At 36.9% G+C, this 27,209-nt stretch overlaps 1 protein-coding gene across 4 annotated transcripts in view; it reads left to right on the forward strand.

Annotated features, from left to right (window-relative positions):
- The window catches only part of DNAJC13 (DnaJ heat shock protein family (Hsp40) member C13), a 127,923-nt gene that overhangs the window by 5,601 nt on the left and 95,113 nt on the right, over positions 1-27,209 (forward strand). For all 4 annotated transcript variants that reach the window (XR_009261770.1, XR_009261771.1, XM_058729902.1 and 1 more), the window contains exon 2: positions 14,041-14,121. Coding sequence is in view for 2 of the 4 variants with exons in the window: in XM_058729902.1 (XP_058585885.1) it covers positions 14,054-14,121 (68 nt within the window). In the remaining 2 variants the exon portion in view is untranslated. The remainder of the gene's footprint in view (positions 1-14,040; positions 14,122-27,209) is intronic.

Genomic DNA, 27,209 nt, shown 5'->3' on the forward strand with positions numbered 1-27,209 from the left:
TGAAATCAAGAGTCGACTACTTAACGAACTGAGCCACCCATGTACCCCAAAATTTGATATTTTGATGAACAGATCAAAAATAAAATCCCAAAGCAATCTAAAATAATTACTTATATGTTTTGATTTTGTCAAGAATAGTTGCCAGAACACAATGGAAGGATTGATAAGGTTATGAATATAGGAGATTCCCCCTAATATTTCATAAACCCTATATTATAATATTTACATTTTTTTACATGTTTTTCAGACATGTATTCCTTAGTCATCTAGTGCTAGGAGGTTTTTCTCTCCCTCAAACTTCTACTTGAGATGCAGAATGTATTTTGGATGTTTATCAAATCTTAGAGTAGTTAAAGCCATTCCCTCGCCCCCAGCCTTAGATCTGCTGGGTTTAATTTTAAAAGTGGAATTTTCCTTTTTTTTTTTTCTTTCTTTTTTTTAGTTCACTGATAGATTTGGGAGTGTTCTGTAAAATGTGAAGAACTATGGGAGAGTTAGGAATACTAGGGAAATTTCAGAAAGAGCTAAAGGAAGACCTAAATGTTGTTGCTATTTTGTGTTAGGTGAAAGGGAAATTACAGCAGCCTAAATGTGTCTTTTTTTTTTTTTTTTTTTAAGTTTGTATATTTATTTTGTGAGAGGGGGAGAGCACAAGCAGGAATGGGGCAGAGGGAATCCCAAGCAGGCTCTGCACTGTCAGTGCAGAGCCCAATGCAAGGCTCAATTTCACCAACCGAGAGATCATGACCTGAGCCACCCAGGTGCCCCAACTCCTTGCCTTTTAATAGTGTATTTGCATATTAGGATGCTTACTATTAAACTTCCTGTAAGATGTATTTGTAATATGCTTAGGTAATTAAACCCCTATTATGCATTTACTGTAGTGATAGAAAAAACAGCAACAAGTTAAACATGGCAATTGAAAGTCTCTTTTACCTATTAGGGTCTACTTAGTGTAACAGCAAGATTATTAAGTACCTGTTTGTGAGCTGAAGAAGAGCTTATTGAACTAGTATGTTTTGTTCTTGCAAAAGCCAGGTTAGCTTCAAAGATAGAAATTATGTCTAAAAATTTTCAAGAATGTGTACAAACTAAAAATATGTAAATGATCAGTGACATTGATTTCACAGTATTTGCTTAAGTGGACATGTTTGCAGTTTTTAGGTGAATATTCAGGGCATTTTTTAAGTTTTGGAAAGGAGAGTCATAATCATGTGTCTTTCTTGGAAAACTTTTTTTTTTGTTACAACAGATAGAGGTCTGTTTTGTGAAAAGTAAGAATTATTCCCTCAGATGAAATCAGCATACATGTGATTAAAATATAGAGAGCAATTTTTTTCAGTGTTTGATTTATATTGAATAGGAAAGGCCAACAAAATTAACTGCTGTGATATTTATGCTTGCCCTTCCCCTGATTAAGATAATATTAAAAGTGTTCTTTTAGATTTAGGGTTTGCTTTTGAGTTTCCCTTGCCCTTTTATTTCATGAATATATGTCTGGTTTCTAATTGGAAAGGAATGGGTTTTTTTTAAAAATGGGTAGGTGGGGGCGCCTGGGTGGCTCGGTTGGTTAAGCGTCCGACTTCGGCTCAGGTCATGATCTCACGGTCCGTGGGTTCGAGCCCCGCGTCGGGCTCTGTGCTGACAGCTCAGAGCCTGGAGCCTGTTTCAGATTCTGTGTCTCCCTCTCTCTCTGACCCTCCCCCGTTCATGCTCTGTCTCAAAAATAAATAAACGTTAAAAAAAATTTTTTTTTAAATGGGTAGGTGGATCTTAGATTATTTTAGAAGTATTTAAAAGCTCATTTTGATACATCAGTGCAAAGGTTTCAGTATTGTAACTTTGGGGCAATTATTTGGAGATCTGTTGGTCAGCTGAAATTTGATAATACCACTGGCTTTCTTTGCTAACCACATTTATCTCTGGAGTTAGTGGGTTCTTCAAGTTTAGAAAGCTGAGGTAGGATGTATTCAAACCTTATTTTGTGATCTGTTTAATAAAGATCCCTGGGGGCGCCTGGGTGGCTCAGTCGGTTAAGCGTCCGACTTCAGCCAGGTCACGATCTCGCGGTCCGTGAGTTCGAGCCCCGCGTCAGGCTCTGGGCTGATGGCTCGGAGCCTGGAGCCTGTTTCCGATTCTGTGTCTCCCTCTCTCTCTGCCCCTCCCCCGTTCATGCTGTGTCTCTCTCTGTCCCAAAAATAAATAAAAAACGTTGAAAAAAAAATAAAAAAAAAATAAAGATCCCTATACAGTAGGTATTATATAAGTTACATTTACTGCTTTGTTGTTTATTTACAAGGAAATGCTTTTACTTATACTTGTGTTCTATATTAAAACATGAAGCTGAAAATTAAAGATTAAAGTTCATATCTGTTTTCCCCCATACACAGAACATTCTAAGACAATCTAGTTGTAGCTTTTTAATCTGGGTAAAAATTAACATTCTGTTAACTATATTTTGCGCTTGCTTTGGCAGCACATCTACTAAAATTGGAATGTTAAATATATTTTTACCTTTTTTTGAAACTGAACTAGCCACTCATATTTTGAAATCAGTTACAAATAAAACTAGGCCTTTAAGAAGCTAGTATTAAGGGGTTCTCTTTTTGTTTATTACTCAAGATTATTAGCTTTTGCCTTAGCAGTGGTTCTCCTTCTCCCTGCATTTTTAATAGGATATAGCTGTATGAGGAAATATTAAGTTGATAAATTAGTTCCTATCATATGACTATATACCATATTTTCTGGTGTAGTGTTACAATGTAGCAGAAAAATATTTCTCTTATAGGAGAATTTGGTCAGAAAATAAAGGTAAATGCAGTTTCCCTCCCCAAATAAATTTTTCATCTATAGCCAGGTTGAAAGAACTTTACATTACATATTCATATACTCGTCTCCCAAGATTTTCACATTAACATTACTGTACTTTATCATATTTCTATCCGTCTTATTTTTTAATGCATTTCAAACAAACTCGTGTTTTTAATTCATTATTTGAAAGCAGAGTTAATTCTTCATTTTACAGACTGGAAGTGGAAAAATTAGTATCTTGCCAGTTCTCTCCCAAGTTGTAATTGCGTAAAAATTACTCTGTTGGTCATGCAAAATGTGTGCTTTAAAGGCAGATAGCCTTTATTAAAGCCATTTCCTTAATTTATTCACTAGTGTATCACATAAGAATCCCCAACTTAACAATAGTTTGACCTAAAATTTTTCAACTTTATGATGGTGTGAAAGTGGTATACATTCAGTTGAAATCATACTTTGAATTTTGGTACTTTCTTCAGGCTAGCATACTCTCATGATGCTGGGCAGTGGCAGTGAGCCACAGCTCCCAGTCAGCCACACAGTCACAGGGTGAACAACTGATTCGCTTACAACCATTTTGTTCTTCACTTTCAGTATGGTATTCAATAAATTACATTGAGATATTCAACACTTAATATAAAATAGGTTTTGTATTAGATGATTTTGCCCAACTGTAGGCTAATACAAGTGTTCTGAGTACATGTAAGGTAGGCTAGGCTAAGCTATGATGTTCGGTAAGTTAGCTGTATTAAATGCATTTTCAGCAGATTATGGGCTTATCAGGATGTAACCCCATATGAAGTCAAGGCACAACTATTTTTCTGAGTATACTCATACATGTCTGGCTAAATGAAGGCTCTGTTTTTACTTAAGACTTGCACATAACGTTTAATTTTGCTATGTGTGCAAATTCTTTTGCTTCTAGCTTGGCTGTAATCTGTCTGCTTGGGTGCTGTGGTATCCAGGCGGTTTAACCTGAAAACCTGCTCTTTGTTCTTAGTATCAATTTGATGTAGGCTCCTGCTCAGTGTAGACTGTCAGATCCTGTGGTTTTGTGTCACAGTTGTATCTTCTGAAAGATCTTATTTTATTCATAAATGATCTTAAATGGATTGCCAGTTTTTGCTGCCAGTAATAAATTAGAGAATGTTAAGAACATTAAATGTTGTTGGAAAGCATGAAACAAGGGAACTCATGAATAGGGTGAATCTAGCCAAAATGCCCGTGTTGTCCTGAATTTGACTTTTTAACCCCTGGAAGAACACTTCTCTCAAAATAACAAAATGCAAAGTTGCAAAAAAGCTCTGTTGATGGTGTAATATTAAGATTTGGAATGAAAACAGGTGAAGCCAACTTGCAAACATTGGAGCCGCTTCCAATGTGATTAAGTTACAAAGGAAATGGAAGCTTGTGTTTTCTCATCAAAAAAAGGGTAGGTCTTTAAGAATTTGAAGAGGGACCCTATTGCAGGAATGAAGGAGATGAAATTTAAGCAATAATTAGTTTGAACAGTATATTCTTGCTAACTTGAGTAGCATCTCAGCAACTGGCAGGGTAGCAAGTGCTGATGATGCAGCTGCTACCAAGATCTCATTTAACAATTTTTTACATGTTCTTAGTTGGATACCTCAATGCTATTTAGAGAATGTGCCTATAAGTGACTGTTACTGCTATTACCTGGTTGATGCTTGAGGGACTTGATATTAGAAGTGTTGGGGCGCCTGGGTGGCGCAGTCGGTTGAGTGTCCCGACTTCAGCCAGGTCACGATCCCGCGGTCCGTGAGTTCGAGCCCCGCGTCAGGCTCTGGGCTGATGGCTCGGAGCCTGGAGCCTGTTTCCGATTCTGTGTCTCCCTCTCTCTCTGCCCCTCCCCCGTTCATGCTCTGTCTCTCTCTGTCCCAAAAATAAATAAAAAATGTTGAAAAAAAATTTTTTAAAAATAAAAAAAAGAAATGTTGCAGATTTTGGGGGGCTTGGGTGATTCAGTCAGTTAAGCATCTGGCTTTGGCTCAGGTCATGATCTCACCTTTTGTGAGTTTGAGCCTGCATCTGGCTCTCTTCTCAGCACAGAGTCCACTTCTCATCTTTGGTCGCCCTCTCTCTGTCCCTCCCATGCACGCTCTGTCTCTCAAAAGTAAATAAACAATTGTTGCAGATTTTCTTGACTATTAATGGGAATTATGGTTGCTTATGAGTTTTTGCCTGTGAGCAATAATTTTAGAACCACTTTTAGAGCTTATTAAAGAATGTGTAAATATTAATGGAGAAATATGTAAATATTAAATGCAGCATAAATTATTTTTAGGGAGTGAAGTTCTTTTTTCCAAAAGTTTCTTAAATCATAGTTAACTTGTAAGTATCAAACATAAATTTATTTTTTTTTAAGTTTTTATTCATTTTGAGTGATGGTGGGGGGAGGGAAGGGGAGGGGTAGAGGAGAGAGGGACAGAGAATCCCCAACAGGCTCTGTAGGGAATCTGATGTGGGACTCGAACCCATGAACCCATGAGATCATGACCTGAGCTGAAATCAAGAGTTGGTTAAGTGTCAGACTTCGGCTTGGGTCACGATTTCGTGGTTTGTGAGTTCGAGCCTCGCAGTAGGCTCTCTGCTGTCAGTATAGAGCCTGCTTTGGATCCTCTTGTCTCCCTCTCTATCTCTCTGCCCTTCCCCTACGTGTGTGCGCTCTCTCTTTCTCTCTCTCTCTCTCTAAAAATAAATATTTAAAAAATAGTTTAAAAATAAAAATATTATGTTGGTTTCATCTAAAATTTCTAACCGATGAAATTCCAAATGTCTAAGAAGGAGGGGGTATTTATAATGTAGTAAGTATCATTGACTTGCAAAATGGTAGTATTTTATAGGACTAAAGTTGCAATAAAGAAAAGCTAAATGTTAGGTTATAGTTGGCTTACGTAATTTTTAAACATTTCATCCATCTTGGGGTGCCTGTCTCAGTTAAGTGTTGACTTCAGCTCATGTCATGATCTTTTGGTTGGTGGGTTCGAGCCCACCCCCCATCTGTGTCTCCCTCTCTCTCTGCCCTTCCCCTGCTCATACCCTGTCTCTCAAAAATAAATTTTTAAAAAAAGTAAAAAAAAAAAAAAATTCATCTATCATGATTATCTGGACCTGTCATATATTTTTTTCTTTTTTAAAAACCCTTTTAGGTAAGATAAATTGGAAGAGTAAAATAACAATGGATAATAAAATGACACCCTCATATTCCATCCAGATTAAGAAATATATATTCCTTAAAATTTTTTTTTTTTTTAAATTTGAGAACGAGAGCATGTGTGCACATGTGCAAATGGGGGAGGGACAGAAGGAGAGAGAATCTTATGCAGGCTCCAGGCTCAGTGCTGAGGCCCACAAAGGGCTCCATCCCATCTCCCTGGGATCATGACTTGAGCCAAAGTCAAGAGTCAGATGCTCAACTGACTGAGCCACCCGGGTGTCCCTGTTGCTGTAGTTAATTTTGAATGGGCGGGTGAATACTAATTGATTAAGACAGTAAAACACTGTACTTTTGAAAATAATAATTCCAACTGATATTTGTTGGTAATATACATTAAATAGTACAAGGATTGAAATTAATAGAGAAAAGACTTAGGATCAAGTAATTTAATAACACCTTAAGAGATACAGGACCCTGGAAGCCTGAAAGAGAGAGAATTCTAGAAAGATAAATATTTCATATCTAGTACAGTACTATTTATTATTTAAAGTACAGTAATAACTATTATGATTGCAGTTAATATTTTTGAGTGCTTATTCTGAGCCAGCCATCACATTCTCCCCTTTATTTGAGTTATCTAATTTAGTCTGCACTAAAGCTCTTTGTTAACGATGCTTTTCTCTCCCTTTCATAGATGAACCTTGATTCCGAGAAGTTAGGAAGCTTTTTTCAAAGTTATGCAGCCTGTAAATGGCAGTTATTACTAATATGTCTTTAGCCATAAGTAGTATTTTAAAAATTCACCACCCTTACTTACCTTGGTGATAGATTAAGTATTAAAACTAGTGTGTATACAGGGGTGCCTGGGTGGCTCAGTCAGTTAAATCTTCAGCTTTTTGGCTCAGGTCATGATCTTGCAGCTCATCAGCTCGAGTCCCCTGTCAGGCTCTGTGCTGGCAGCTCAGAGCCTGGAGCCTGCTTCTGATTCTGTGTCTCCCTTTCTTTCTGCCCCACCCCTGCTCGTGTGCGCACAGTGCACACTCTATCTCTCTCAAAAATAAATATTAAAAAACATTAAAAAAAAAAACTAGTGTGTATATTAATGTAGCTTGTGCTAGCCATTAGTTATGTTGATTGTGGTCTGGTATCTGTGCTACAGGGAAGTATTTGAAGTTTGTGTTACCAGATTAAATCATCACTTGAACACTGTACTTGGAAGATCCCAAGACTTGCACTCACTCATTTTCTAGTGGTTCTCTTGAAGGTGTTCCAAGTCTCACTTTGAATGATACATAATACAGAATTTCTTATCCTGTTTCTTCTGCATTTTCCTGATATTTGTGTATTGCCATTGTCTACTAATGAGTTATCTGTGTGTCTAGAAGTATTCTCATGGTCTGAAAGAGTGCTGTTTCCAGACCAGTTGCCTTCATTAGATGAAATGACTGTGTCACAAAGTGATTGAGGCTTTATGGAGAATGTAAAATAGATTGACTTGAAAATTTGGAGATTAATATTATGCTGTTGGAAACTAGGTCCTAGCCTCAGATCTCATTAATCTGGCTATATATTTTTTTTAATGTTTATTTATTTTAGAGAGAGAGAGAGAGAGAGAGAGAGAGAGAGTGGGGGAGGGCCAGAGAGAGGGAGACACAGAATCCGAAGCAGACTCCAGGCTCTGAGCTGTCAGCACAGAGCCCAACACGGGGCTCAAACCAAGAACCATGAGAATATGACCTGAGCCGAAGTCAGACGCCCAACCGGCTGAGCCACCCAGGTTCCCCTAATCTGGCTATTTTAAAAGTTCATTGTTCGTTAAAAGAATATTTTTGAGCTCCTTAAAGACTATCGTGGAATCATATATTGGTAGCAGATTTCTGTTATCTTATGTTCATCTTGAACCCTTTGTTTAAAAAGTTTTTTTAAAGCTTATCTATAGGCAGAAATTTTTGAAAGTTTATTTTTAGATGGTAGAGTATTTCAGCCTTGGAGCCTTCCTTTTTCTTTTATTTATTTTGTCCTGTGTTGAGTATGGTAGTTTGTTTTATTGTTTGAAATTGTGTGAAGATAATAATTGGAACTCGTTCTAAGTTAATCCTGGAATGTGCTGTCAAATGATAAATCTGTAGTTACGTGGTCAGAATGAATTTATTTTGATTTCCTAAACTTGAGGGAAGGTATTATTATTGAGGTTAAATACATGGAGTGTAGAGTTAAGCAGATTGAGTCCAAAGTCTGGCCTAACTACTTATTTACTTACCAGCAGTGTGACCTTGGGGAAGTGATATAAATTCTCGAACTCAGTTTTCTTGTCAATAAAATGGGGATCATCCTACCTGTACCATGGTAGAGGACAAAATGAGGTAGATAAATGCATAGGGCCTGGCTCACTAAAGCATAAGGAATACGCAGTAAGCCCAGGTTTTGCATAATTTCAGGACGTGTTCTAAATCTTTTTATTAGGGTCACCATGCCTCCCCAATTTCAGTATAATCTTTACTAAGGGCTCAAAAAGGCATTATCCTGATTTCCGTTATGAGGCTATGCAGACACTAGTAATAAATAGCATTGAATTATTCCATTATTTCTGGGGTTGACTTGGCTACTTAGGTGAGTGTCTCCTCCCTCTCTTACCTCTCAGATATACCTCTGCCTATATATATTTAACATGGCTAAAACAAGCTTTTTAGAGAGAGTAATTATCTTTTATAAAGGGCACTTCATTTTACTAGCCTTTTTTGGTGGTTCTTACTCAGGATTAAAGCAGTTATCACTTACTGCTTCCTAAAATATTAGAGATAATGGTCAGGTGTGCTGATTTTGGCCATAGGAACTTCTGACGTCCAGAGAGATGAGTACTTTTAAAATCTTACATTGTATTTTTCTGTCAGCATAGTTACCTACATCAGTATTTCTTCTGTCAGGTCAGGTGATCAATAGTTTAAAATTTTCTTAAATTTTATCGTGGTAAGAACACTTAACATGAGATCTGTCCTCATAACAGGTTTCTAAGTCTATGGTACTGTATTGTTAACTGTAGGCACCATGCTGTACAGCAGATCTCTAGAATTTAATCATCTCGCATAACTGAAACTTTATACCTGTTGATTAGCACCTCCCCATTTCTCCCACACTCCATTTCCTGGTTGTGTCTAAGAATTTGACTAGTTTAGATAACTCATGATACTGCGTGGAGTCATGCAGTATTTGTCCTGCTGTGACTGACTTCACTTAGCATAATGTCCCCCAGAATTCACTCATGTCATATATTGCAGGATTTCCTTCTTTTTCAAGGCTGAATAATATCCCATTGTTTGTGTATGCCACATTTTCTTAATCCATTCACCTGTTGATAGACTTGAGGTTGTTTCCACATCTTGGCTTTTACAAGTAATGCTACAATGAACATGGGAGTGTTGGCTCTTCAAGATGCTAATTTATTTTCAGTTCTTTTGGATAAATACCTGGAAGTTTGAATCATGGATCCTTTGGTAGTTCTGTTTTTAATTTTTTAGAAACTTCCATACTATTTTTCATACTGCCTACACCATTTTACATTTCCACCAACAGTGTATAAAAGTTCAGTTTCTTTACATCCTTGCTAAAATTGTCTTTGGAGTTCTGATAATAGCCATTGTAACAGGTGTGAGTTTAAATCTCATGCTTTTGAGTTGCATTTCTCTGATAGTGACATTGAACATCTTTTCATATACCTGTTGGCCATTTGTATATCTTCCAGTAGTTTACTTTTAATATGTTAGGTCTTCTCTCCCTTTTTCCTTTTATCTATCCTAACCTAAGAACTCTCTGGATTGAGTTGGCTACTTAGGTATCTCATCACTCTCATCACTATCAAGTTCATATGTCTCCAGAAAGTTGTAGGTAAACCTTCTTGATGTAAACTTGTTTTAATTCCTCTCCTAAAAGATCTGTTTGAGTTACATATTCCCCCCAAGTCAGCAATACTTATAAAATCATTCTTAAGGTTTTTTTGTTGCTTGTTTTTTTTTTTTTTTCTGGGTTATGCTCTGAGTTTTTTTTGGTGGGGGGGCTGTCATTTTTTTTTTAATTAAATTAAAAATTTTTATGTTTTTATTTATTTTTGAGAGAGCACGAGTGGGGGAGGCACAGAGAGAGAGACATACACAGACTTCAAAGCAGGCTCTAGGCTCTAGGCTCCAGGCCCCAAGCTGTCAGCACAGAGCCCCACGTGAGGCTCAAACTCATGAGCCATGAGATCATGACTTGAGCCAAAGTTGGGTGCTCAACTTACTGAGCCACCTAGGCGCCCTTTCATTAAAATTTTTTTAGTGTTTATTTTTGAGAGAGAAAGAAAGAATGGGGGAGGGGCAGAGAGTGAGGGAGACACAGAATCCGAAGCAGGCTCCAGGCTTCAGGCTCCAAGCTGTCAGCACAGAGCCCGATGCAAGGTTCAAATTCACAAATCATGAGATCTTGACTTGAGCCAAAGTTGGATGCTTAACTAACTGAGCCACCCAGGCATTGGGGGTTATCATTTTAAAGTGTATTATTTTTCTCTCACTTCCATTTTAAATTTAAAGTCCCTTAATGATATCAGTCACCCTTCACTCAAATACATTTTCTTTTGCCACTTTTCCTAAGGTAGGCCCTTGGTACAGAGTCTGACATTCAGATATCTTAACTTATGACTCTAGGAATCCAAACTCCACTCTTTAATATCAGCCATCATCTTTTTTGTCTTATATCCTTATTCCAGTCTTCAGTCGTAGTATATAAGGGAAAGAGAATATCTCTAGACCTGTATTTTTCACTATTTTGGCACTTTATCGGAGATCCTATCTGAGTTTCTTTTCATCAGTATCATTTACTGCAAATGATTTAGAAGGCTGAGGAAATGTTTGCTGGTTTACTAAGTCTTCGTTGGCTGTTTCATCCCAGATACACGATGCAGGAAAAAGCCAACAAAACACACCAACTGTCAGGACTATATTTAGCTGTCTCCATACACACTAGTAGGAAGATGTCAGTTGACTGTAATTTCCTCTCTGGTAACAGTAAAGGTTTCCCTAACCTTGCTGTTACTTGTGATTCTCTGATTCCTCAGAGCATGAGTTGATGCTTTTGCAGGTTTGGCAAAACTTTATTTAGGAGTACTTGTTAGAACATCAACTTGAAATGGATATCAGAGTTTCCCACGGGGTTGCTGTATGTCATTCTCACTCAAATACTTAATGAGAACCTGTTTTGTGTCAGGCACTCTTATAGGCTCTGAGGTTTTTATATATATATATATATATATATATATATATATATATATATATATATATACACACATATATATACATATATACACACACACACGTGTATGTGTATATGTGTGTGTGTGTGTGTGTGTGTGTGTATAATGAGCTTAACACACAAAAACGCTTCTGTCTGGATATGGTAGCAGGATTAAATAATAAATTTAATAAGTTGCATATTAGACTATTAAAGTTGCCATAGAGGAAAAATGAACAGGAATCAGAAGGATTTAAAGTGTGAAATGAGGAGAATGATTATAATTTATAACAGGATGGTTAGGGTAGGCTTCATTATAGAATTGACATCTGGGGTGCCTGGGTGGCTCAGTCAGTTGAGCATCCGACTCTTGATTTCAATTCTGGTCATGATCCTCATGGTCATGAGATAGAGCCCTGCGCTGGGTGTGGAGCTTGCTTGAGATTTTTCTCTCTGTCTCTCCCTTCCTCTCCTTCTGCTCCTGCCCTGCTTGCAGGCAGGTGTGCACACCCTCTCTCTCTTAAAAAAAAAAAAAAAAAAAAAAGCAAACAAAACTGACATTAGCACACAGATTTGAAGGAGGTGTGAGCCATATAGGTATCTAGAGGCAGAGTGTCCTACATAGAATGTAGAGGACCTTGCCAGTTTGCTAATACAAAAGCAAGTAGTAGGAATGAAGAAAGCAGTTTCAAAATAGAGGTGTCTTTTAAAATGTTTTTGCCCTGCAGGTATATGTACTCAAGAGAAATAACTGTTCATACAAATGTTCATAGCAGCATGATTCATAATAGTCAAAAAGTAGAAACAACACAACTGTCCATCAACTGATGAATAAACAAAACGTGGTATATCTCTACAATAGAAGGAAACTAATCCATGCCAGAATGTGGATGAACTTTGAAAATGTCATGCTAGATGAAAGAAGGCAGTCACAGAGACTGCATTTTGTATGGTTACATTTATATGAGATGTTTAAAATAGGCAAAGTCATAGTGACAAAAGGTAGATTAGTGGTTGCCAGGTGCTGGGAGTGAGTGGAAATGAGGAGTGACTGCTAACTGCTAACAGGGTTTCTTTTTGGGGTGATAAAAATGTTCTAAAAACAGCCTTGGTTGTAGAACTCTGAATATACTAAAAACCCCTGACTTGTATACTTAAAAAGGATGAGTTTTATGGTGTGTGAATTGTATCTCAAAAAGCTATTGCAAAAATGTTTTTGAATGAAAACGGTTTTGTTAAAATTATGAAAATAATACTTGCTGATTAAAAAACAAAACAAAACAAAACATTAGACCAGTGTATAAAGATATAAAGGGAGTTGAAGTGAACCATGATTCTAATGATTCAGTGTGCATTGACACTTTGGTATGTATCCAGTATTTTTAATTTTTTTTAAAAATGCATTTCTAATTAAAGGTAAGGAGAGATAGTCAAGTCACAAAAGATGAAATAAATGACCATATTCATTTTTTTTAAAGTTTATTTATTTATTTTGAGAAAGAGCAAGCAGAGGGGAGCAGAGAGAGAGAGGGAGGGAGAATCCTACAGGCTCCCCACTGTCAGCTCAGAGCCCGACATGGAGCTCAAACCCACAAACTGAGATCATGACCAGAGCCAAAATCAAGAGCCAGACGCTTAACTGACCTGAACAAGCCATCGAGGTGCCTGACCATGTTCATTTTTAACTTTTATGCAGTATGAAGCAAATGATGTAGCATTTTCAAAATTTATCAGCCTTTCATTAGTTAACAATTCTACCGACTTATCCTGTACAATTAGCTAAATTTAAATTTTCTCATGAAATAAGTCTGGATTTCATATACTTCTGGGTTATAGTCAATAAACTAATTTTTAAATATTGCATGTAACATGGTCCCTGTGCATATGGCTGGTAGGAAGCTATTACCGTGTGGTTTATCACACAAGTTTGAGAGTCCTGAACTGTTTGGTCTATGTAACTCTTCAGCCAGAGGAGTCCACACACCGAATTGCTATAAAAGTTTCTAAACCCTTAACTGTCAGTTTCTGTACTTGGCTTGATGTTTGCAGTTACACTTTGAGTAGCATTGTTATACTATATTCATACAATGGAATAGCATGTAGACTTTAAAAATTTTAATTCCATAGAAGAAGGTTAATATTGTGTGAAAACAGGCTTAAGCAGTACAATTGACAATCACAATTTTGTTTAAAAAACCCTATTCTAATTAGAAGAAGGGAGGCTAGGATGATTAGCTTTGGATGCTAGGATTTACTTTGTGAGCACTTTAGGTTTTTTGTTTTGTTTTTACTATGGACATGGATAACTTCTTTAATGAAAATGTTATTTTTAACTTAAATCGTATTTAGAGTGGGTCTCCTTTAAAGTGACAATGATAGCAGAATGGCTGGCACTTAGCTCAGCAAAAACTTTTTGGAATTGATTGGACACCTGGCAAACATTTTTAGGTGCTTGTATTTAGGTGCAAGGCATTGTTTGGTAATGTGAGATTTAAAGATTCATTTACTTTAACATTTTTTATTAGATTCTCTATTCTTGGGATGTTGAGGGCAATTTTTGTCCTTAAGAAACCAAGTGTAGTGGAGGGGAGCAGACAGTCACAATATGGTGTGCTAAAGTGTGTGACAGAGAGGGGAACAGACCAGTACCTGTCCCTTTAAACCTTATGGACTTGTAGAATAAGTTGTGCCTTAAAATTAGTACTATATGGCAGGCTTTGACAGTATGGTATGTGAGATTCAGGAAAAACTCGAGGGATAACCGTACTAAATTCAGCCATATTTTTATCTTCTAGGTTTCAGCACAAAATGAACATGATTAGGGAAAATAAGGATTTGGCATGTTTCTACACAACAAAACATTCATGGAGAGGAAAGTAAGTATTTCTGTTGGTTTTATTTTTCTGTGCATCTATGAAGTATCATTTTAAACATAACTTTCAATATCTTGAGTAGTACCACACAGCTCAGTTATGCCATTTAGTCCTTCTCTTCTGAAAAATATATGTGCATATTTTAAATGCAAATGCTACACTTAGAATACATTATTGTTCTTTTTTTCTCTTGACATATCTGGTTTTCTGCTTCTGTGTTGGGAAGAAGTTGTTAAGAATTAAAAGTACCAGTTAAAAGGAAAACAGACCATCTATCTACCTCCGTAGATGCTGTCCGTTAATTATATGGTAGTGGCAGAGTATTAGCTTCACAACTTTATAGCCTGTGTGTGATCGCTGTTTTCATGTCCATTTGACTGTCAAGAGAGAATATGCTAGTAGTGCTTTTTGTAACCTTTCTTTAGGCCTATAATGAATTTTGAAAATTGGATTTGATCTTACCTTTTCCTTGAGAGGCAGTGAAATTTTTTAGTAGCTTGCCTGGTCAAACCAAGATGTTGATGTTTCTGTTTCTTTTTTGTGAAATGAGTGGTAATTCCTACCCCTCACATTGCTGTAAGGATTAAATGAAGTGACATGGAGGGTGTGAAGGTTTTAAAATTATGACTTAAATAAATTGAGTATTCAGTGAATGGCACCTGTTGACCATCACCAAAAAAGTTTCCTCTCTAGCCCTTTTAAGTAGTAATAAGTATAATGAGTGTCCCACACTGTGACGAATAAGTGACCACGTTATTTCAAATCAGGCCTCAGATAAAACGTGCCATGTTCACAAAGCCAATACCCTTAGTTCTTTTTCTGAACTTTTCATTTTTTAGGTAATAATGTAGTAACTTAGAGTGGTGCAACATGTGATTCTGTAGTGTTTCTGGTTTGCATTAGCAAACTGACTAATTTTGAAAGATTAGAATGTTTAATTTTGTTTCCTTTTAGTAATTCAATTGTAGGAACTCCTAAATTAGGGAGCATAATGGTTACCCTTGTAGAATATCTGTCTTGAAATTTTCTCTTCATTTAATTTCATTGAGCAAAGGTAGAAAATTGAGATATCCAAGGTAGTGTGAGTCTCTTTAATTCTTTGAATTAGCCCTAAAAAAATTGTATATTGGGATGATTTTTATTTTTTCCTCAAGTGGTAGATTGCTCTGGTCATCATAATTAACTTCTATTTTTAATACAATTATACCATACTGATGTATTCTAAAGAACAAGCTTACTGTAATACTTCTTGCTTTGCTTGTCAGTAAATGTGATCATCTGGAAAAAACTTTTTTTGATGTTCTAGGAAAGTTGTGACTAAGACTTAAGATATTTTTTTTTCTTTTGTAATAATTTGGAGAACTGTTTATGTGTTGTCAGTACATTTCCTTGCTTCCATCATTGACACCTTGAAACTTTGTTTTTATAACAGTTTTATTAAGATATAATTTACATAACATAAAATTCAGCTTTTTAAAGTGTACCCATTCAGGGGTACCTGGGTGGCTCAGTCGGTTAAGCGTCAGGTCATGATCTCATGGTTTGTGGGATCTCTCTCTCCCCTTCTCTCCCTCTCCCTCAACCTCTGTCCCTCCCTCCCTCTGTCCCTCCTTGTGTGCTCTCATATTCTCTCTCTCTCTCTCTCTCTCTCTCTCAAAAATAAATACTTAATAAAAATAAAGTGTACCACTCCTCGGTTTTTAGTATATTTAATAGAGTTGTGAACCACCACCACTAACCATTTTTAGAACACTTTCATCACCTCCCCAAAAATCTTCTGTAATAATTAGCAGTTGCTCCTCTTTTCCCATCTTTCCAGCATCTGGCAGCCACTAATCTACTTTCTGTCATAGGATTTGCTTATTTGGCATATGTTACATGAATAGCATCATAAATTATGTGGTCTTTTGTGACTGTCTTCTTTCACTTAGCATAATATTTTCTTTTGTTTTTCACTTAGCATAATATTTTCAAGGTTCATCCATATTGTAACTTGTGTGAGTAGTTCATTCCTTTTTTTTTTTGTGCCAATTGTATGGATTTATCACATTTTGTTTATCCATTCATCAGTTGATAGACATTTGTTTTGTTTCTACTTTTTTACTGTTATGGATAATGCTGCTATAAATGTTTATGTGTAACCTTATGGGTGAATGTGTATTTCCTGTTCTCTTGGGTACATACCTAGGAGTGGAATTGGTGTTGTATGGAGTTATATGGTAATTCTGTATTTAACTTTTTGAGGAACAGCCAAGCTTTTCCAAAGTGGCTGAAACATTTTACAATTTTATCAGTGTATAAGGAATCCAGTTTCTCCACTTCCTCACTGACATTCGTCATTGTCTTTTTTTTATTTTAGCAATCCTAATGGAGAACTGGTGTCTTGTTGTGGTTTTATTTTTTTAATTTACTTTTTAAGGTTTTTAATTTTTATTTTAGAGGAAAGCGTGTGTGCATGCATGCATGTGCACAAAGGAGGAGTAGAGGAGGGGGAAAGAGAAAATCTTAAGCAGGCTCCATGCTTAGCATGGAACCTGACACAGGGCTTGATCCCCTGACCCTGGGATCATGATCTGAGCCAAAATCAAGAGTCTCAGATGCTCAACCAACTGAGCCACCCAGGCGCCCCTCTTGTTAGGGTTTTAATTTGCATTTCCCTGATGACTAAAGTATTGAATACCTTTTTTGCGTGTTTGTTGGCCATTTGTATATCTTTCATAAGATGTCTTTTCAAATCATTACCCATTTTAATTGGGTTATAAATGCTCATTATATGTTCTGAATACAAGTTGCTATCAGATAGATACATGACTTGCAGGTATTTTCTCTCATTTTGTGGGTTGTCTTTTCACTTTCTTGATAGTCATCCACTGAAGCACAGTGTTTTGATTTTGATGAGATCCAGTTTATCTTTTTCTTTTGCTGTTTGTGCTTTTGTTGTCCTAAGAAGCCATTATTTAACCCATGTCTCAAAGACATATCCTATATCCTAAGAATTTTATAGCATTGATTTTGGGTTAATTTTTGTATATAATGTGAAAAAGGGATCCAACTTCATTCTTTTGCATGTAGATATCCAGTTGTCCCAGCATCATTTGTTGAAGAGATTATTCTTTCCTCATTGAATTGTTTTGGCACTCTTGCCAAAAATAATTGGCCATAAATGTAAAGGTTTATTTATGAATTGCCAGTTTTGTTCTGTTAATCTATATGCTTGTCCTTATGCCAACACTATAGTGTCTTGATTACCGTGGCTTTGTATTAAATTTTAAAACTAGGAAGTTTGAGGTCCCAACTTTTTTCACTTACAACATTTGGCTATTCTGGGTCTCTTGCATTTCCATATGAATTTTAGAGTCAGCTAGTCAGTTTTACAAAAAAGGCAGCTGTAAGCAGTAAAGATGAATAAATATTTTTCTTTTTTTTTTTTTAATTTTTTTTTTTTAATGTTTATTTTTGAGACAGAGAGAGACAGAGCATGAACGGTGGAGGGTCAGAGAGAGGGAGACACAGAATCTGAAACAGGCTCCAGGCTCTGAGCTGTCAGCACAGAGCCTGACGCGGGACTCGAACTCACGGACCACGAGATCGTGACCTGAGCTGAAGTCGGCCGCTCAACCGACTGAGCCACCCAGGCGCCCCTTTTCTTTCTTAAGATATGCCTAAATTACCATCTTTACTTCTTAACATATTTCCCTTGTTCCCGTTTCATGTTACCTTTGTAATAGTTTTCATGTGTTTCATTTTGCAGCCACTACTCATGTTGTTACCACTTCAGGTCTGTTCACTCAGTATAGTCTTCCTGGCTAGCAAAGTAACCTTTTCTCCTACACTTGTCATTTTCCCACTTGGAAAGTACATAATCTATGCTTGCTCTGGAAGGAGCAGGAAGAGGGAGTAGCTTTCAGGAGTAAAAAGCACTTTCATGAAAGAGCAAAGTTTCCTTTTTGGCCTAAGCACATCATTTCCGATAGGAAGGAAGATACATATGTTTCAGTTAAAGCAGAAGTGCGGTTTCACTTTGGGAAACTTGAGGGTGATATTCAGAATATGGTTCTTTGTTTTTTTCTGGATGGAAATCACAAGTAAAACGTGGGCATTTACTTCTGGGTCACTTTGATATTTGCATATATTAATTGTAGCAAATGCTCTGAATTTAAGGGTGGCATTTTAGTATCTGAAAGGGATTTTAATACATTGGGATATATGGTAATCAGTCCATGAGATTAAATGGCAGATCCTTATGACATTCATATACAGTCAGTGCAGTGACTAGATACAGGAAATAGGAAAGGCGACTCAAAGTGAAGATCGCAAATTTCTGATACCTTATGTGTAGAAATTGGAATCCTAGAAAAGAAGAGGTACTCTTTAGCTGCCTGGTATTAACATATGTCACCAACTCTGATAATCCTAGAAATCTTGAGTGTTTTTTCCCTTGATTTATTGATCCTGGCTCTTGATGCTGCCAGTCTCTAAACCTCAGATGAGTTCATCCTGAACACTTTTTGTGTATTCTTCATATAATTCTTTGTGCTTAATATTAGTCTGGGATTTGAACATTTTTCACCCAGAAGTGCAAATAGGAATGTATCTGCTTTATAAAATTTTCATATTTTACACACAGTGTTGCATTAAAAGCTAGCTTCAAGGAGCAGAAGATACTCTTTTTGACAAATGATGCTGTTCACCTAGACATGGACATGCAAAAAGGAGGGGGAGGGGAAGGATCTAAGTACACACTTTATACGTCTCACAAAAATTAACCCAAAATGTATCACTGACCTAAATGTGAAACACAGAACTCTTAGAAGATAACATGGGAGAAAATCTAGATGACTCTTGTGTTTGGTGATGACTTTTTAGATACAACACTAAAGATGTGACAATACATTCAAAAAAATGAATTGATAAGCTGGGTTTCATTAAAATTAAAAGTTTCTGCTTTGTGAAAAACCCTGTCAAGAGAATGTGAAGACAAGCTGGGAGAAAATATTTGTAGAAGACATTTAAAAAAGGACTATTATCCAAAATACACAAAGAATCCTTAAAATTCAACAGTAAGAAAACAACCTAATTAAAAAAATGAACCAAAGACTTAATAGAGATCTCACCAAAGAGATATACAGTTGGCAGATAAACATACGAAAAAATGCTTCATATCGTAAGTCAGGGAAATGCAAATGTAGAGATACCACTATAAAACTATGGATTGGCCAAAATCCAGAGCACTGAACACCAAATGCTTGTGAGGATATGAAGCAAAGGGAACTCTCATCCAGTGCTGGTGGGAATGCAAAATGGTGCAGCCACTTTGGAAGACGGTTTGATGGTTTCTTAAACTCCAAATCCTCTTTGGGAGGTTCTCAGGCCACATGGGGAGAAGCGGTTCCACTGCTGGAAGGACATTTGGTAGAGGCTGTAAGGCCACCTGGGCCCAGCAGACCCCAGAGAACGGCCACATTTGCTGGTGCTGGAACAAGGTCGTTGGGGGTGAAACCAGATGTGTGTTGTGATTTTCATAATCCCTGAGACGCTGCTGCTACAGTCTCGTGAACCTTTTCTGGGGCGGGCTGGCACCCGGTGGTTGCTCAGTGAGACCCTTCACAGAGGGGTGGAGCGGGTCAAAGCTGCAGTCCCTCAGAAGTGGGGGGCTGGGGAAGGCAGCCGCATCTGAGACAAAACTCAGGAGGGAGGTGCTGCCTGGGACCTGGTCATGGACGGCGTGGAAACAGCGAGTGGATGGAAGCTGAAGACGGAGGATAGGTGATTGCTAATCAGGGAGAACAGAGTTCCGATACTAGAGACTGGGTATCTGGGTGACCCCATTTTCACCGCTCCTCAGCATGCATATATGCACCTACAAGTGCCACAACAATCCACCCCAGTAGGCTAGCAGCGCCATCTAGTGGAGAATGGAGCCTTTACACTAAGCCCTACCTAACTGAGCCAACCTCCCTCTTCAAGAACACAAGTCTCACCACTTGCTTAGCTTATGGACTATAAAGCGCTTCATAGTTTGACTTTTAGGGGAAAACGAAGTAATTTCAGTTGTATTTCAGTCTATTACCTGGTCCAACTATTCAATTTTCTTTCTTTCTTTTTTTTTTCTCTTTTTTGTTTTCTTTTTCTTGAATACAGAAAAACTTCATTTTTATTTTAAATTTTTATTAAAAATATTTTTCTTTAATTTTTTTCTATATTTTTTACTGTTGTGTAAATTTTTTCAAATTGTTTTACTTCCATCATTTCATTTTCGTCTGCTTTAGTGTATTCATTTTTTCAAATTTTCAGATGATTTCCTTTTTTTTTTTTTTTTTTCTCTTTTCTCCCTTTTTTCTCTAATCTGTCAAGCCACTTTCAACACCCAGACCAAAACACACCTAGGATCTAACATCATTTATTCGATTATTGTGTGTGTGTGTGTGTGTTTAATTTTTAAATTTTAATATTTTTTTAATTTTAATTTTTTTTAATTTTAATATTTCCTACCTTATAAATTCCTTTTCTCCCTTCAAAATGATGAAATGAAGGAATTCACCCCAAAAGAACAGGAAGAAACAACAGCCAGGGACTTAACCAACACAGATACAAGCAAGACGTCTGAACCAGAATTTAGAATCACGATAATAAGAATACTAGCTGGAGTTGAAAATAGATTAGAATCTCTTTCTGCGGAGATAAAAGAAGTAAAAGCTAGTCAGGATGAAATAAAAAATGCTATAAGTGAGCTGCAATCTCAAATGGGTGCTGCGGCCGCAAGGATGACTGAGGCAGAACAGAGAATCAGCGATATAGAGGACAAACTTATAGAGAATAATGAAGCAGAAAAAAAGTGGGAGATTAAGACAAAAGAGCACTATTTAAGAATTTGAGAAATCAGTGACTCGTTAAAAAGAACAACATCAGAATTATAGGGGACCCAGAAGAGTAAGAGAGAGAAATAGCGGTAGGAGGGTTATGTGAACAAATCATAGCGGAAAACTTTCCTAATCTGGGGAAAGACACAGACATCAAAATCCAGGAAGCACAGAGGACTCCCATTAGATTCAACAAAAACCGACCATCAACAAGGCATATCACAAAATACTCAGGCAAGGAGAGAATCATGAAAGCAGCAAGGGAAAAGAAGTCCTTAGCCTACAAGGGAATACAGATCAGGTTTGCAGCAGACCTATCCACAGAAATTTGGCAGACCAGAAAAGAGTGGCAGGATATATTCAATGTGTTGAATCAGAAAAATATGCAGCCAAGAATTCTTTATCCAGCAAGGCTGTCATTGAAAACAGAAGGAGAGAGAAAAAGTTGCCCAGACAAACAAAAATTAAAGGAGTTTGTGACCACTAAACCAGCCCTGCAAGAAATTTTAAGGGGAACTCTCTGAGGGGAGAAAAGATGAATGAATGAATGAATACATGAATACATGAATGAATATCAAAAGCAACAAAGATTAGAAAGGACCAGAGAACACCACCAGAAACTCCAACTCTACAAGCAATATGATGGCAATAAATTCATATCTTTCAGTACTCACTCTAAAGTCAGTGGACTAAATGCTCCAAAAAACTCCGCATCCTCTTACCATATGATCCAGCAATCACACTCTGTAGTATTTACTCAAAAGAGTTGAAAACATGTCCACACAAAAGCCTGCACACAGATGTTCCTAGCAGTTTTATTCATAATTATCAGAAATTGGAAATAACCAAGATGTCCTTCGGTAAGTGAAAGGATGGATAAACGGTAGTATATACAGACAATGAATATTATTCAGTGCTAAAATGAAATCAGCCATCAAGCCAGGAAAGACATGAAGAAACTTAAGTGAAAGAAGCCAGTCTGAAAAGGTTGTATACTGTTTAATTCTAACTGTATGACATTGCAGTAAAGGCAGAATTTTGGAGACAGTAAAAAGATGAGTGGCTGTTAAGGTTTAGGGGGTAAGGAGGGATAAAAGGTGGAGCACAGAGGGTTTTTAGGGCCGTGAAACTACTCTGTATGATGCTGTAATGGTGGGTACGTGCCATATGCATTCATCAGACTCATAGAATGTACAAACCAAGAGGGAACCCTAATGTAAACTGGACTTGGGTTGATAATGATGTTTCAGTGTAGGTTCAGCAATTGTAACAAATATACCCACTCCTGTGGGTGGAGGATGTTGATAACAAGAGAGGCTGTGCATGGGTAGGGACAGGAAGTACTTGGGAAATCTCTGTACCTTCTGCTTAATCTTTCTGTGAACCTAAAACTGCTCTAAAAATTAAAGTATTTAAAAAAAATAGCTCTATCTGAAATGGAAAAAATACCTTGTATCATGAAATGTAAATCTTTACATTTCATGGGATGCCCTTTATTTCCTCTGAAAGAAATGGGATAGTTTCTTAGTTATTGGGATAGGTTTTGCAGAGACATTCCCTCTCGCTCTTTTCTGAGGAGTACAGCTTCTGATATGAATGAGCTATCTCATGTGAACTTAATCTTACAGGTGGAGTTTGACCAGAATCGGAGTATACTGGTAATATAGGCATAGGAATGATCACTTTGCCTGTTATTTTTGTTCTATGTATTATGAATTTAGCAGTCATGGTTACTGGAAACATAATGATACTAATTATAACTAATTCAGTGACTCTACTGGAGTTTTGAGCCCCTCCTCCCTGTTATTTAACAGAATAATAACAATAAGAATAGCTAACATTGGGGCGCCTGGGTGGCTTCATCGGTTAAATGTCCGAACTTGGCTCAGTTCATGATCTCTGTTTACGAGTTTGAGCCCTGCATTGGGCTCTGTGCTGACAGCTCAGAGCCTGGAGCCTGCATCAGATTCTGGGTCTCCCCCTCTCTCTGCCCCTCCCCTGCTCATGCTGTATCTTTCTATGTCTCAAGAATAAATGTTAAAATAGCTAATATTTATCAATTATAAACAGCAAGTGACAAGTACTCCACACGGATTATTTCTTTTACTTCTCATATTATGAGATAGGTATATATACTGTCCACATCTTTCAGATAGAGAAACTGAAGCTTAGGTTAAGCAGATTATCAGAGGATGCATAGAAAGTGAATAATGCAGACAGTATTCGAACTCAGGCAGTGTGGCTCCAGAATTGGTGGGCTTTAACTGTTAAGCTGTAGTGCCTCCTGTAGCAGTGCTTAACATTGATCTCCTAACTCTTTGAGAAACGTTGTATTTCAGTTATCCTTAGTTTCACTATTTGATGAACTAAAATTCTAATTCAATTAACTGGATTTTCAAGCTTTTAATAATAAAAGGAAAAACCCTATGTTCTGTGTCCTAATGGCTTCCTAGAAATTGGTAGCCAAAACTTATTTTAAAATGGTCAAAGGAACTAGGGTGTTCAGCTTAGGAAGAGGATTCAAAGTGAAAGTCTGGTTGGCACAAAAATTATTATACCTTTGTGAAGCTGAAAGACAGAACTTGGACCAGAGGGTGAAGTTTGTGGGGAAGTCTATATTGGCTTAATTCTAAGGAACAATGGGCAGTATCTGCAGTACAGGAAAATAAATAGAATTACTTTTTTTTTTCTTTTTTTTTTTAAGTAGGCTCCATGCCCAGTGTGGAACACAATGCTGGGCTTGAACTCATGACCCTGAGATCAAGACCTGAGCTGAGATCAAGAGTCAGCCACTTAACAGACTGAGTCACACAGGCACCGTGAAATAGAATTACTTTTAAGGAAGGTTAGTTAGTTAGTTCCCTTGCACGAGTAATGAACAATTAAAACTAGACAACTTTGCCCAGAGTACTGTAAATGTTCAAGCTGTATGTTATGGGGACTAGGCTCCAAAACAGAAAGTCTGTCTTCCAACTCTGATTAGATCCGTTTGGCTTATTTGAGGCACATTGCATAGGCTATCTACTGAAAGGAGTGAAGATCTTTATGTTTGTTTGTTTGTTTGTTTATTTCTGAGACAGAGACAGAGCATGAGTGGGGGAGGGGCAGAGAGCAAGGTTCGAACCCACAAACCATGAGATCATGACCTGAGCCGAAGTTGGTCGCTTAGCCGACTGAGCCACCCAGGTGCCCCGAAGATCTTAACTTTAAAAGTAATACACAAAGGTTTTATGAACTCGAGAAATTTGACAACCATTATTTTATAGTAAACATAAGCTTTTTCTCTACTAAAACAAAGTACCGTTGAATTTTCTCTATTTTGAGAGAGTTGAATGATAACAAATTTTTGTGCAGAAGAGTATTGTGATGGTGGCCAGTATTTTTGCAGTCTCTTTCTGTTGACACTATTGTATATGCCTAATTTTTACACAGTTTGCCTAAAATGCCTAAATTTTCCACAAAAGTGATAAATGCCAGCTAGGAGTATTCAAGTCTGGAATTAACTTTGAAACAATGACAAGTATCTTAGCTCTTAACTACTTTGCAGTTCATTTCAGATGTCTGAATTAGTTAATAATACATAAAATATTGGGAGGAAACTGGGTCTTTGAGGGGCTGACTCCCTCATTCACTGCCATGTCCTTGTACACAGCACTGATTTGTGCTCATTTAATATTTGGGCAATCCATGGTAATACTTAATACAGTATCTGATCTAACAGGTTTTTTTCCTAAGAAAAAACTTGCCTTAGGGAAAAAATCATGTTCTAAAAAGTTATTCAAAGAGGAAAGCAATATTTATAAGGACTAGGATGTTTAAGAATGGAATAACATTTTAATCTGCAGGAGTTAAGTAATACAGGAGTGTTTATTTTAATGTAAGTTAATATAAGTTTAGTCTGTTAAAAAAACCTGAACATCACCTGTCCAATCCAAAACCAGATTACATCCCTAACTTCTGCTTTGGTGGTCTTTCTTTGTTACAGATTATCTTTCTTATCTCCAGTCAGCATGGTCATTAGCACCTTTTTACTTGTTTTTATTTTTATCACCAACAGTTATGGGAGCAAAAAGAACCATAGATAAGGCAGTTGCCTCAAACATGTTTTTATTTATTTGAATAGCATCAATTTCTTGATTCTAAATAACATTAGAGTTAATGGGTAATGTAAATTATATTTATTATTAAGCTGTCCTATTAGAATAAATGAGTTATGAAAACTTGAGGGGAAAAAATGCCTATTCCCTATAGACATTTAATGATGTGTATACCTTCACTTCCTGAATAAAATGGAAACAAGTGCAGTAAATAAAATCAATAATGAATATTAATTTCTCAATTGGGGGAAAAGATGTTTGCTTTCACATTTCTTCATATACATATGGCATCTTTCATAAATTTCTCATACATTTTATTTTAGTCTTTATTCCTTTTTTTATTTGATTTTCTATAACTTTTTATAGGAGCTTTATAATAATTTCAAGGAATTAGCCAACAAATTCATCTTAAACCCATAAGAATAGCAAATTAAGTTACAATTTATAAATGGTATTTTTTGCAGATAGCAAGTAAAATGGGAATATTTTCTTTCATAAAAATAAAGACCTTAGTCATTTCCTGATATTATAGTGGTTATGAAATGAGTAAAACCTGGTGTGAAAGTAGTTGCTATTCTGTTTTAAAGGCAAGAGTAAATTAGGTCATAGATTTGAATGCATGTTTATGTATTATTAGATGGATTGGCCTATTTAGCTATTTGGTAAACACTGAGCATGTGCTGTATGCAGTCCTGGGTCTTATGTGAGAAGTTAGTTTCAAAGACAATGAAGACCTGTACCTCCCTGAACTTAGGGGATCTTTGTCTATTCTTCATGACTTAGGGTACTAATGACTTAGTAAAAGATAGGGAAAAAATCTTAAGTTTGCAAGTACTGTGACTAACATACCATACGTGTGAGATCATTCAGATTTTAATTTCTAAATCTGATATCCATGGAGGCTTTATAGGTAATCTTTGAAGGTTTAGGGCTGCTTATTAAGGTGTTTTTAATGACCTAGAAGTATTTGTTCTATACTTAAAGGAAGTGCAGCAGCCATTATAGAGGACTGAAGCAGGGGGAGCACTCATGGAATAAGAGAAGGGGGAAGAGAGAAGAATGAAAGAGAAATCTGTTTCCTTGTAACTTTTTTCTTATGGAGGCTGTAGAGATCAGTATTTATCTGAAAGATAGCTCTGAGTTTGCTAGTCATAACAGTGCTTTGGGCCTAATGACACTTAACTCCAGGATCCTTTGGCTGAAGTATCTAGAATGTGCTCTCTGCCATATGGCAGTCACTAACCACCTGTGGCTGTTTAAATTTAATCACATATAAATGTAAAATTCATTTGCATTAGCTACATTTCAGGTGCTTAATAGCTACATGTGGCTCATGGTTGCCTCATTAGACAGCGTAGATAAAGAACGTTTCCATTTTCTTGGAAAGTTCTTTCGCATGGCACTGATCTAGACAACAAAGTTAATGAGAAAGATGTCAAAAGGGGTTTGGTTGTGTGGAGGAAATTAGTACATGATTGAAAAGAATATCTTCCTAGCTGGTGTTGAATGTGACAACACGAGTTGACATTGGAAACATTTCAGGCATTTAATTCTTCTTTAGTTCTTTCTTTTGCTCCCAAAGTAAAATAAAGAAATTCTGTAGTTTCACTTCAAGACTATAAAAATTGGCATGTTTGGCTCTCAAGATGATTCTGAAAGTTAGAATTGTGAATTCACATTTCTATCATACATTTGATTTCATTGGGTAATCTTTTAAGGCAGATAGTGGTTTAATAAGATCTTATTTCTTTGTTCTTGTAAGTTGTTAAAGCCTCTGAAGTTTTGAGACTTTTTCGATGTTTAGGTTAATCCTTACATACTTCGCCAATCTCTCAATCCTCACTCAGCTTTAGAAAGCAGCAAATGAATGTTTTTATATTAGGAGGTAGTCTCTCTGGATCATTTCCCACTCCCTTTTATTTTATTTTTTAAGTTTATTTATTTATTTTGAGAGAGAGGGAGAGAGAGCATGAGTGAGGGAGGGGCAGAGAGAGAGGGAGAGAGAGAATCCCGAGCAGGCTCCGCACTATTAGCACGGAGCCAGATGTGGAGCTCAAACTCAAGAACTGTGAGGTCATGACCTGAGGTGAAATCGAGAGCCGGACACTTAACTGACTGAGCCACCCAGGTGCCC

Source organism: Neofelis nebulosa, chromosome 5 (assembly GCF_028018385.1).
Source record: "Neofelis nebulosa isolate mNeoNeb1 chromosome 5, mNeoNeb1.pri, whole genome shotgun sequence".
In the NCBI taxonomy this organism is placed as follows: domain Eukaryota; kingdom Metazoa; phylum Chordata; class Mammalia; order Carnivora; family Felidae; genus Neofelis; species Neofelis nebulosa.